This window comes from Ascaphus truei, chromosome 4 (genome assembly GCF_040206685.1).
Source record: "Ascaphus truei isolate aAscTru1 chromosome 4, aAscTru1.hap1, whole genome shotgun sequence".
In the NCBI taxonomy this organism is placed as follows: domain Eukaryota; kingdom Metazoa; phylum Chordata; class Amphibia; order Anura; family Ascaphidae; genus Ascaphus; species Ascaphus truei.
This window is the reverse complement of record NC_134486.1, coordinates 412,026,079-412,039,338: the sequence shown is the minus strand read 5'-3', so window position 1 is coordinate 412,039,338 and position 13,260 is coordinate 412,026,079. Positions and strand designations below refer to the sequence as shown.

The 13,260-nt window shown below is 41.8% G+C and overlaps 1 protein-coding gene across 4 annotated transcripts in view; it reads left to right on the top strand.

Moving 5' to 3' along the window:
* Nucleotides 1-13,260, top strand: part of DNAH8 (dynein axonemal heavy chain 8) — a 1,091,167-nt gene that overhangs the window by 206,594 nt on the left and 871,313 nt on the right. For all 4 annotated transcript variants that reach the window (XM_075598772.1, XM_075598771.1, XM_075598773.1 and 1 more), the window contains one exon: nucleotides 1,184-1,285. In XM_075598772.1, coding sequence (XP_075454887.1) covers nucleotides 1,184-1,285 — 102 coding nt within the window. The remainder of the gene's footprint in view (nucleotides 1-1,183; nucleotides 1,286-13,260) is intronic.

Genomic DNA, 13,260 nt, shown 5'->3' with positions numbered 1-13,260 from the left:
TTCTGAAAGATGTTGGAGAGGATGCGGCCAGATAGGGGATCCAGAACATACAGGGTATTTGGTGGTTTTGTCCAGTAATGCAGATATACTGGAAGAAAGTTCTGAAGCTAATAAAAGATGTGACGGGGATTAAGATTCCGCTGGACCCAATGTTAATTATTCTAGCTAAACCCATGGAAGGTGTGAACCACTATACAGTTAAATTGATTTTGCATACCTTAACGGCGGCTAGATGTGCTATAGCAGCAGCATGGAAGAAGACACTTCCGCCCTCCAGAAGAGAGGTTATTAGAAAGGTTAATGATGCCCAATTAATGGAACGACTCACCTCAGTCCTGAATCATATTACAAGTAAGTTTGATAGGGTCTGGGAGCCCTGGGATGTCGGATAGGGGGATGCCCTTATTAGGAAAGAGGTTTTGGGAGTGAGGAGTGTAGGATTTGTTGTTTATGTAAAAGGTTGTATGCTATGTAATGTGAAAGTGGATGATTGTAAGATTTCTGTAGCAAAATAGTCGTTTCCCCTCCCCCTCCCTCCCTTTTTTCTGTACCCCTTCCCCACTCCCACCCTTTTTTCTGTACCCCTTCCCATTTATATTTGAAAATCTTAATAAAAATATAAATTGGGATAATCACTGTACTAGATATCGAGTATTTGTTTAGGCTACTTACCATGTGTACAATTGTAGTGTATCGTGTATTCTCTTCACCATTAGAGTTTAGTGTGTATTATACATTTTTGTCTATCAGAGGGTGTTCAGCCCTTTATAAGTATTTTTCTGTTTTGTTTGTCTAATACATTTTGTATTTTTTGGGTATAACCTGAGTGCTTATTTTGGAGGTTCTTTGTTCTGTTTTCTTTCATATAAACAAATAGTTACACTTTCTTATGCAAGCTAAAATGCCTTATTCTGATTATTTTCCTTTGTTGAACAGTCTTGTTAATAATCATAACACCGTCATTTTTTATATTAACCCTTTGCATGCTGGAATCTCTTTGGGAAGTGATCACCGGCACCAGTGATGCGGAGTATATGTGGAGGTCAGATTGGCCGCAATTTTGCCCTTACAGTTCTAGCCCTTTTGATGCTTAGGCAACTTCATAACTTGAACAATAAGAGATAATATATTTAAAATGTCCAGATGTTTAATCAAACTTTTATTTTTACATTTATATTAATAGGTCACGAATCAAATGGTTACAGCATGTAAAGCATATATTACTGACAATGAAACATTTTGTGTGTGGGATCAGGAAGCATCCATTGTAACTAACAAAATTCAGGTTAGTAACTTTCTATGATTGGTCTACTTAAAAAAAACTTACAGTACATTACGTATTTCACATTATTTGTGAAGGTTAACATTTTCTTTCCAGGGATTTTTTTTGTGTCACAACTTGATTAACATTGTCACATGAGACCAGGTTTATCAACACATTTTTATACCGGGATCATTGATTGAGCTAAATAAACAAGGAGGTAAATTAAATTGTAATTTATTTCAGGAAAATACATACACACAATGTAACACAATTTACAGGGTTAACACATTTATTGGGAACGGGGCTAACGAAGAAAACTACAGATGCAGTGGCCGTTATTCGAACACTTAACGCGGTGTATACCTCGGAATACCCATGTCATGGCGCGTGATTTCTTCCAACCATACTGCCTTTAGACACGAGATCAGGCGAGTGCAGAAAATGGCATTTTAGTGTGCTCGTTTTTAAACACCTGAAAATGACACAGTAGCACAGTACTGTACACATTACAATTCATTCATTTCATTGCATTTCATTGCACACAAAGAAACAGAATCCATGAAATTCAAATAGAGCAACTGCGATATACACATGTGCCTGGGGCGATTGGAGAGCACACGAAAATGGCTCCTTGATTTGTTCGAATAACGGCCGCTGCATCTGTATCCTTTAAACGAAATTCACAAAAATGACCTCTGTAGGAGCCCTTTCCAATATCCGATAGGTACTCACGAAAGTCCTGGAACTGATTTCGGCATGCAATGCCAGACGCGACCGCTACGTTCTTCAGAAGTGGGACTTAGAAGAATTATTGAGTCAAAATTTTTGAAGTTGACTCGCGTCTATTCAGCCCAGAGAATCTTTGAATTTGCCGCTGATGGTTTTGCGTTTGGAATCTGCCCTCCTGATTGGCTGCAAGGCTCCTTATGGGTTTCAGGGTCCCATTCACAAACCTCTACAGCCTATCAGAGCGTGGGAATTTCCCTGCCAGCCAATCACCGATTTGCCGGTATTGTAAAGCCGTGTGGGTACCTTTACTCATTTTGCAAAGGGGCATGCGCCAACCTGGCACCTCTGCCCCTTTGCATACTGAGCCCACCTGCTGTCCAGGCTCCACAGAGTCTGGGTTCTGGCAAATGGTGGCCGGATAGCCCTGTTTTAGCCCAGGATGCGGGTACTCAATCAGAACTGCAGTACCCCTCCTGTTCTAACACCTTGGAATCCCTGAGGCTTTCAAGTCAGGACTCCGAACACAGACCCATAGGCACCAATCTTGTTAGCCATCTGGTCCCTTGGAATCCATGACTTGGAAATCCCACAGTTCATTTACAGGTTATCAGTACATATACCTATTAAATATAACAATAAAATATACTGTGTCCTGTCTTCTGTGTGATAAAAATATATAAGTCCCTGTTCTGGTGTCAGGGATGGAGTATATGTTGCCTACACTCACTAGCCTCATTCTTGGCACACTTTAGAAATAACTTTTAAACTTTTTCACACAAGAAATCACTCTCAGCTTTATCACTTAGCTGGAGAACCCCCTGAATCCCTATACCCGGTTCAGGGTACCTGGGCATGTACCTGGGCACCACTCCCTATACTAGGGACACTTTATACCAGGACCTTGTGTATGATTGCAGGTATACGTAAATCCCTTCATGCCCATTTACCTTATCTGGAAGATGCTGCAGCAGGAATCCTGGCGGTGAGTCGTAATAACGTTTTTAGAATCAGAGTTTGATTGGAGCAATGTGCTTGGCTGTATCAGAATCTCACTCGATTCCCGCATCCAACTCCTGGGGTATCCCAGAACTCTGGAACCCCGATACATAGACACATTCTGTAAGACTTTCTCCGGCAAACCCACCCTGAAACGTACAGCCTAGAAATCTCCTGGTCCCAGCACCCCAGGAAAGGCAAAACACAAATAAATCTTTAATGTCGCAGACTGTAATTTGCACACAGACACTTTAATGCATTACTGACATCTGGGTCCAAGAGCTGACACTCTAGGACTTCAACACACGATCGGGGGTAACCAAGTGGGCTGAACCTTTATTAGTGAGCCTGGTTAACCCCTTCACCATCACAGTACCCTTAACACTGACTTTGAAATATTTTCAAAAAGCCATCTATCTTGTCCGTGCCATTCACAAATTTTCTGAAACTGGCTCACTTTAGGTAGGGGTGGCTCGTCAGGATTCCGCCGGGGTCTTGGGGGCTGCACACCTTGAGAAGCTGCAAGCAGCTGTAGCCTTTGCTCGAAGGTGACCCCCTCTCCCTAGGTGGCGAGGAAAGCCCTGTAGCAGGGTAACCGTTAGTCACTGGGGCTACCACGGCTTCCCTCCCTGGATCAAGCTCACCATCTCCGTCCTTGTCATCCTCGCCTTCCTCTTCCTCCTCCGACTCCCCCAGGAGTGAACAATCTGCCTGTCCCCTGGCCGAAGTGGATGCCCCTGTATCCACAGGTGAGGCTGTACGCGCTTTATGCCTCTCGAGAACCTCCTCCAGTGCCATCTTTGCCCGACTGCCGGTCGATAGTCCATAGCTCTCACACCGGGCGACAATCCGAGGACGGTCCTGGAACCGGTAGCGTCCTGACAGTCTGTCCATCTTCGCCTGATGGCATTAAAGTAAGTGACAGAGAAAACCTGCGCTTTCTCAGCTTTGTGTAACATGTGTAAGTCACTACTTGTTTTAAGAACTCTCCATCTACGAGTTTCCCTTTTTAGAAGACCCCTTAGGATTTTAAAACATATCACCGGAAACGAGGCATTTACACCTTTTTTTACCAGGATCATTCATTGAACAAAACATGTAAGTGAAATAAATTGGAAATTTATTTGCATAAATAGGCAAACACACAATGATACATAAACTACATAAGAAAAGTACACTTACTTGGGAACTTGGGTAAAAAAATAGAATTTCCTAGCTGTCTGGCACTCTAAACAAAAGTTTTTATTTGACCGGGACTTATTGTAGTACCAAATGTCCTGGAACTAAAATCGGCTTGAAATCCCAACCGCGAACGCTACGTTCGTTTCTGAAACTTGGCCAGAATTAGAATTTTTTCCGGGCAGATTTTTCTGAAGCCGGTGCTGTGATATTCACGCAAGAGCACTTTCAAAAAGCCTGCCCATCTTCTGGCGCTGAGAATCTCCAAACTGATTTGCTGAGGGGTTTCTTCTAGTATTTTGGAACTCATTCACAAAATACTACAGCCAATCACAGCGTGGGAACTTTCCTAGTAGTCAATCAGAGCAAAGCCGGTATGGAAAGCCGGGTAACCGGGGAATCTGAATCTTCCAAGGGACATGCGCAAGTTTGCCACCTTAGTCCTTTACTATTCAAATGCCAACCGCTGGGTCAGGCTCCCCCAAGTCTGGTGGGACAAATGGTAGCCCGGACGACTGCCATTCATCCCAGGGTGTGGGTACTTGAGCCTTTCCCTGCTACCCAAATAGCTTTCACACCTCAGGCACCCTCTGGTGGCTTTCAACTCCAATGTCCAACAGATTTACTTTCACAAACTTGGTAGCCCTGACAGTCTCTCTGAATATTGGTTCTTAAAGTCCCAGCTCATTTACCGTGTACAACAGTATATACTCTATTCAACACAATGTGAATAAAAATACTTTTAATACGTCCTAAGTCTCTGGGTATGGGGAATAGAATAGAAAGGTGTACTTTTATTTCTATCAGCCTGTATTCCCCCACACACTATCTCTTGGACTTAGACTGGACTCTGAGAGTCCCCCCACAACCTTATCTACGGTTGGAGCACCTTTATTAGTGAGCCTGGTTAACCCCTTCACCGTCACAAACATTTTTACAGACTTTTTGAAAAGTCCATATAGGCAAATTATCAATGAATAAATACATAGATTTTCTTTCTTTCTTGTTTAACTAACCCAATTCTAGTGCTATGCCTACCATGTCCATATATAATGTTTTTTAATATTCAGTTTTTATAGAGAAAGTGGAATTTAAAGTCTAAATAAGCAGGAGCGATAGATTTATAAATAAATAAACTAAGAACCAAATATGGGGTATGGCATTGACGGTAATGTTAGGATTAGTAAATAAATGGATAAAAGTTAGTTCTCATTCTTTTTAATTCTGCACAAGTTTTTCTTTATGGCAGGCTGGTTGCATTAGAAGACATGTATGATCCGTACAATCAGGTAGTGAAATCAAACTAGAGATGTAGCAAAACTTTCTGTTACCGTAACCAAAGGAAAAAAACGGAAATTTTTAGCACATCATTTCATGTAACTACCATGTGTGCTGGTAAATGGTGGTTTGTGACTTCTGTAGTACTTTGCAGTAACGATAGGGTATGCTAGTGTGAATTTAAGATTAATTTATTGTGCTGTATTCTGAGGCTATTGCTACAGTAATGCATGTTTTGTATAGTAACTGCTAAAGTTGTTTTTTACTCTCTTTCAATCCTAGAAAACTAAAGCCTTTATAAAGTATGACATATTTATTACAGTAAATTTGAGAAACATAGTGTACATTAGTCAATGATTTATTATAATATTTATTATTTCATACAATACAGTACAATAACATAAATAATAAAAACTTCCTATCAAAAATACAATCTTTTTCCACCAACATTCTGATTGGCTGGCATCATTCCCTTTAAGATGACGTCACTAAATCCAAGATGGCCGATGTGTCACAAGGTATTTCAGCCAATCAGAGTGTGGAATTGGTTCCCACGATCTGATTGGCTGAAATACCATGTGACGCCGGCATCGTGACGTCATCTTAAAGGCAAATGAAGCACAGCCATTCTGATTGGCTGGCATCATTCCCTTTAAGTGACGTCATGACAAAAAAATTTAAATAAAGTCAGAACATGGTTTTAACAGCCAATCAGGTGGCTTTTAACCATTTTGAGGCTAAATGTGACGTCACAAGCCCTATTTAAGGCCGTGACGCCTCATTTGAGCCCAAGAAGCCGACGAGACAACATCGGTTGGGATTTACCATGGGGTATTTTGGATTGACAGATGAAGAAAGAAGATAAAGAAGATCAAGAAATGGTGACAGATGAAGATAGAAGAAAGTGATTAAAGAAAGGAAAAAAAGATTGGGGTACCTGATCCGGATCTTCATGGCGGATGGCATCGGATGCTGTTGGAGGGCTTCAAGGTACGTGAGCTTCCTGTTTCCCCGGGAGTCGGAGGTCCACCGCTTCTAATGGTAAGTAATATATTCAATATTTGTAAATGTCTCTTTTTACAGCTTTATTCTTTGGATGTGTTTTTTGATTTTTTGTGGGAGGCACATTGACTGATAATATATTAATCTGTACCTCTTTAGGTTTTATTATGTGGATGTGATTGTTTGTTTGTTCAGCTTAATGCTACTAAAAGGTTTGCGATTGGTGTTCGTTTGTAGTTAATGTTATAATATGTTAGCTAATGTGTTTTACTGTATGGTTAGTTCAGATATTGTTAGAATTTCTTTCTTTGTATTTTACTGTTTAAATTCATTAATGTTGTAGTAATTCATTGTTTGGATTGGTTAGTGTTACTATTCATTTTGAGTTGGTTTAGGAATTAATTGGTTTGATTGGTTAATGGTTTAATTAATTCATTGTTTGTTGTTTTTGCTTGTATTGATTGGATTAGCTTGCTACTGTTGATATTTAGTGAAGTGTTTTTTTTTTGGAGTTTAGTTAGGTTTTATTATTGTTTGTCTAGTGTATTAATGTATTGTAATTAGGGTGCCCATTGAGGCTATAGAGGCTTATCATGCCCATATTATTATTATATGGGTATGATGTACCACTCTACTACTCAATGGGTATAGTGTGGGTATAGTCAGTCAGAGGTGGGTGCTTAGGCTTCATGGATGGGTGAAGGGGGTATTAGCCATAAGGATGGGTGTCTAGACCTTGCGGGTGGGTAGCGCTTGGGTTAACCCCTTTATTACCTTAGCTGTATTAAACACTAAGGTAATAAAGGGGTTAATTCCCCCCGCAAGGCCTAAACAGCCACCAAGGGCCAAATTCACCCTTCACCCACCCTCGCTAGCCACAGTATTGTATTGTATGGTATGTCTTTACAGTAAGCCTGGCACGGGTGTTTAACCCCTTCATTGCCTTAGTGGTTAGCCGCTACGGTAGTGAAGTACATGCATTTTTCCTGCATCGGAATGCATGCCGGGGGGGTCCGGAGCTGCTATTAATGACTATCAGCTCCGGAGACCCCCGGCATCAATCCGAAGCAGGAAAAGGGCCTGATTTTTTCTAAGTCCGGACACATCGCAGCTCATCGAGGCCATCTCCCCACCAATTTACCTAAAGTTTGAGGTGTATTGGATTTGGGGAGAAGAACGCCTTTTAGGGCTGCGATAGGCGGCGACAGCCGACTCGCGGGTATCTGAATCGCGCGAGTTTATGATCCTTCAGAAAATGGTCGATAAGCGGTTGATCGCCGCTCAATTGGCGAATTTCTGTTGGTGATAAAATTTTGCGTCGATATAGGCCGTTATCGAGCACTTATCGAGGCATTCTGAATACGAGTAGCCATTTTGGTCGATAAGTGCTCGATAAGGGCCTTATCGAGGCTTTCTGAATGAGGCCCTTAATCTTGTGAGTCTAATTGTGAAATCAATGGATGAAACAAATCTGTGCAGGTGCTCAGTGCAATGCAAATATCAATGGGAATAGTTAAAATACAAAGTGAATAATTAACCTAAGTGAACGTGTTTGGTACTCAAAATTAAATAAAGTGAAAAATGTTGCTCAAAAACTTTCCCTTACTGCACACCAATGGGACCAATTTGTCAGTTGGTATGCGGAAACTGAAAAAAAAATAGGGATAGTCAGATAAAAAATTGGAGGAATACTGCCCTAAAGATCCAAGGGACCCAACTCAATCATATTCCCCAACTATACCCTAGCCTCCCAATTGCCCTATCAGGAACAGATGTACAGTATTAGATCTGTACTGGGAAAATAGACCACCTCCCTATGTGACTCCTTTCCCCTCACAACTACCTGATTGAGTTTCATCTCTGAGACAGGTGGAGGGTCCGACAGGAGGATCACAAGGTCAGGGTTCAATATCCCCATGGATCTTTGGCCATTTATCCTCCCCAAGGGGCAATAATTACTGGTCCAAGCCCCTCAGTTACCCGCAATAATACTAGATATCTGGCAGATAGTTATAACAGATCTATGTACAGTATGATTTAGAGGCTGAGATCTATCCTTTGTGAGATATACCAGGACAAGATTCAAATGGTGCAAATATTATTGAAGTGCATGCATCATGGACACCTGGGGATTTGTTAAATTTCAGAACCATGTTTCTGGTCCTTAAAGATGACCTGGAAAATCTTTTCTCTCTTGGATTTCTCCATTTTCCCTTTTCCTCTCTCTGACCATCACCTCATCTCATTTTCTCTCTCTCACTTATCCCTTTCTCCACCTCCATCTACCCCTCGTCTCAGCAGAGACCTGCATCCTATTAATCTACCAGCTTTTGATTCCACTTACGATCCTCCCTCTCCTTTCTCAGCTCTGCTCCAGACCCTGACAACCTGGTCAGGAACTACAACTCTGCCCTATCCTCCTCTCTTGATCTACATGCAACGCTTTCTCTCTGCCGTTCTCGTCCTTTGAACCCCAGACCCTGGCTAAATTCCCACACATGCGTGCTGTGTTCCTGCACTCGTTCCTCTGAACGCCTCTGGAGGAAGTCTCACACTCTCGCAGACTTCCTTCACTACAAATTTATTGTATCCTGTTTCAACTTTGCCCTCTCTGAAGCATAACAAACCTACTTCTCTTCACTAATCAACACGCACAAGTCTAATCCACACCGACTCTTCTCTGTCTTTGACGCCCTTCTCAGACCACCCTCTGCTGCCTGTTCTTCTTCCTCCATCTCACCTCAGGACTTTGCCGACTATTTCAAGGAAAAGGTGGAATCCATACGTCAGGCCATCCTCCTCCCATCCTTCACCGCTTCCTATCACTCCTCCTGCATTCCTTGACTCTTAATCCGCTGTCACAGAGGAGGATGTGTCGTTGCTGATCTCCTTTTCTCCCTCTACCACCTGCCCTCTTGACCCCATTCCCTCCCATCTCCTAAAACCTCTTGCTCCTTCAAAAATCCCTACGCTCACACACATTTTTAACTCTTCCCTCTACTCTAAAACAAAAGAGATACCGGCGCCTTTAGAGTCCAAATGAGTGATAGTCCTGGGAATTCAAGACAGAAGGATGAGTGTCCAAAGGGGTGACTTAGCAATTCCTCGATCTTCAGGTGATCAGATGTAACTTCATCCGTAAGTTGCGTGATATGAAACGAGAAAGGAGAAAATATAGTGCAACACATCTAACATAAAATAATCAGACACAAACTAACAAAACAGACAAGACTGACATAAGACACACAGGGGCAAGGCTGAAAGTAAAAGTTAGTTTAATACAAATCTAAAACAATGTAAAATGAATGGACGAAGGACCCAGAGATCGCCAATCCGGTGGAGTAAAAGCGAAGCCCTACTCACAGGATGGCTGCTGTAAACAGGCAATGGATATCAGGTAAGGGATGAAAGAAGTCCTCCTCTAGCTGGACAGTGTAGTTCACCGGCATGCTTCCCCGTGTCCCGTGCTCCCGTGCTCCTCGAAACGGAAGTGACGTCACCAGATGTTACGTCACCGGTGGGCGGGACTTTAGGGCGGAGATCCTTCCTACTACTGATCTATAGCCTAAGCGTTCCTCTCATCAAATCGTCCAGACAGACTAACGAAAAACACCCTACGCATTTCGTGCGCTTGCGCACACTTCCTCTGGTACCTTTCCCTCTTCCTTCAAACACTTCTCCCCTTTATGTGTTATTTATATTATTTTTTATTTATATGATTGTCATGTGTATTGCTGCTGTGAACGCGCTATGTACATTAATGGCGCTATATAAATAAAGACATACATACATTGTCACAGTAGACTAGTACTTATGAACAATTTTATATTTTTGGGATTCTCGATTGAGCATAACAAGGCGGGAAAAATAAATTGTCATTTATTTCTTTTCAGACAAACACATGACAACCTCAGAATACACTTAATAATCACTTACTGGGATGGGAAAACAAAATAAATTGTCAATTGAACGAAAGATGAAGAAACAAAGTCTCTGGGTTACAATCCTTTTGGCTAGGGCGCAACTTGCCAGCCCGCTATCTCCGCCAAATGTAAAAAGTTCGTTCTGGTTCGTTGGTGTACGTTCTGGGGTCTCCAGCGCTAACGAATTCCTGAAGTAGGGGTAGATCCTTGGTTACGATGGTTTAACCCCTTGAGTTCCGGAACCTCTGCCGCTGTACCTGGACGGGATCTTGAACCACGCTTGAATAAATCATGAATCACACCAGGGATAGCTCAGCAGGACGGTTTATAGCGTTTACAGTCCTATACCTAACATGCGTGCCCAATTTCCTCCGTGGGAACATTTAACCCACCTATCCCCTATTTGCCCGAAGTTTGCAGAACGGGCAAAAAGGGCTTTCCGGTTTGCAAAGCGCATGTGTCAGCCTAACACCTAGGCGGTTTACCATACCGGGGTCCGCCCCTTACCTGGTGACGCTCCTTCTGGGGTTTGGTCCCAAAGTGTGAATGGCCCTTTCTGAGTACCGGTATCTTGCACTCAGCAACATCCCGGCCACTTTCACACTTTGGATCTCTGATGCTTTTCAACTCCGGACTTCACTAGACTCTAAGGCGCCCTCTTTGCAGGGTGCCTTTGAAGTACGGAGTTGAGAAATCCCTCAGTTAATTCACCCTTAGCATATTTGCATTGCTGAAGGATTTTTCCCGGGCTTACAGAAAAAGTTTTCCTGCCTGTACATTTAAAACCTTACAGTACAACACAGTTTATTAAAACAATATGTTCTGCTTGTGCAACTACTGTAAATTTCATATGCGTGTGTATGGTTTCTTTATTCCTGCCTGCACTCTAAAAATTAGAGTGTTAGCTTACTCCGTTCGCCAGTTAGCTTCTTTAAGTGAACTGTCTATGATGTGGTTTGTGATTTAACCCAGTTCTCACGTTAATAGACTTTCTCTCTTTTAAGTTGCAAAGCTAACAAGGCAGCGGATACATTTTGACAGGACCCATTTCAGCAAAACTGCAAACCACTTACTCACTTAACCTTGCGGTTGCGAGGTCAAGAGCTCAGAAATGGATACCTATACTTTCAACATGGCCATCCATACGTAGCCATGCTTCTTCAATCAGCGCTTGGTTTAGCGCTCACAGCGCCATCTTGTGTCTGAAAACCAATTGGCACAGTTTGTATATATTCCTTTTACTACAGTCAGGGAATGGACTGCAAAATGAGGACAATAAAGATGGTGAAGGGGAAATATGACATTTGTGGTGTACATGGAATTAACCCCTTCTGTCCCAACACGATTTAGGGTTTATCAGCCGGGCACACTGCCTTTATTATTGGCCTGATTAACCCCTCATCGTCACATACATACATACATCTCAGAATTTAAAGTTGTCTGTACTGCTTCTAAAAACAAAAAGAGTACCGCCAACCAACAACCAGGGTACAGTAAATGCAGAGATTACTATATAAATAAAATATTACAATGTCTGTCTAGTCCTGCTGCTAGACTCCATGGAGGTATTCCAACTCCTCCAAAAGGCAACTTGTGTGAAAGAAAATTCATCAAACGACTTCATCACTGAAGAAGCTGTATGCAAAACGCGTTTGATGAATTTTGATCACTGCCAGCCACCGTACTCCACTAAACCGTCAGATTGACCAATCAGCGAACATCCTGACAGACCCCTGTATCCCTGCATCATCCAGCCTCTGGTAGGAACGGTTTCGGAGGGCTGGAACCAGGCTGTGCACGAGCCAGGCAAGCCACTGCTGAGCAGACAACACAGAGAAATGCAGGAGCAGCTGTGAAGGACACCCCAAAGAAATCCTGGAAGTCTGAGGCAAAGGGACAGACTTGGGTGTGCTGGATTCGAGTTGAAAAACACAAGTCTGGAAAGCTATTCACTAATGCATTTGTGAATAAGATGTTTGTGAGTGCATCCATTTTTATTTGTTCTATAGTTATTTAAAAAATTATTATGCCATGTTCCTTTTTTTCTACCTGTTTTAAGTTATGCACTGGTTGCTGTTGAAGGTTACATCCTTATCCCCAGTGTGACTCAACATATGTAAGTGTATGTTGTTTATAAATCAGAAGTGGTTTTGACTGTTTGGAAGCTGACTAAGTCTATATAGTGCTTTGAGTTAGTTAGCCCTACAGTTTCTATAAGTTTATTGAGAGTTGATACTAGTATTACTGTAGTTATTATTTTATCAATACCTCTTTTTGTCTGTGTTTATCTTTTCTCACATATCTCTATTTGGATTGATGAACTGAGTCTATGCACTGGAGGACTTCTACACATGTACTTCTTATAAGGCCACATCAGCAGATTTAAATCAGTTGATGGTTGTTGTACTGTATGTACTACTGAAACCTGGAGAACTATGAGAAGTAGAGTTCAGAAATAGAGTAATAAAGAAAAAAACATCTAGGGATCAATTGCCCATTCTGTATCAATGTATTATAGAACACGTAAAATAACTGTATCCCATTAGATTAGATTGGAATAAGATTAGGAGTTGTTGTAAACAGAAGAAAAATGAAACAGCTTCTGAATAGTTGTAAACGGAAAAAAAATGAAACCGCTTCTGAATATGCTGATAAATTTATGAATTTGTTTAAAAAAACATTCAGGGATTACATATAGAGACTATGCCCAGGAGCTTTGAATAATGCCTTTGTAAACGAACTAGACAGATTAGCTAGTCAAGCAGTAAAACTAGCTACTGTGAGGTGGGAAGCCAAACCCCTATGGGAATTAATAAGTGTTGCAGACTATGGCTTTAAAGTGAAATAAAAGTGCTAAAGCTGTAGAAACCCTGCTTTATTAATTTCACT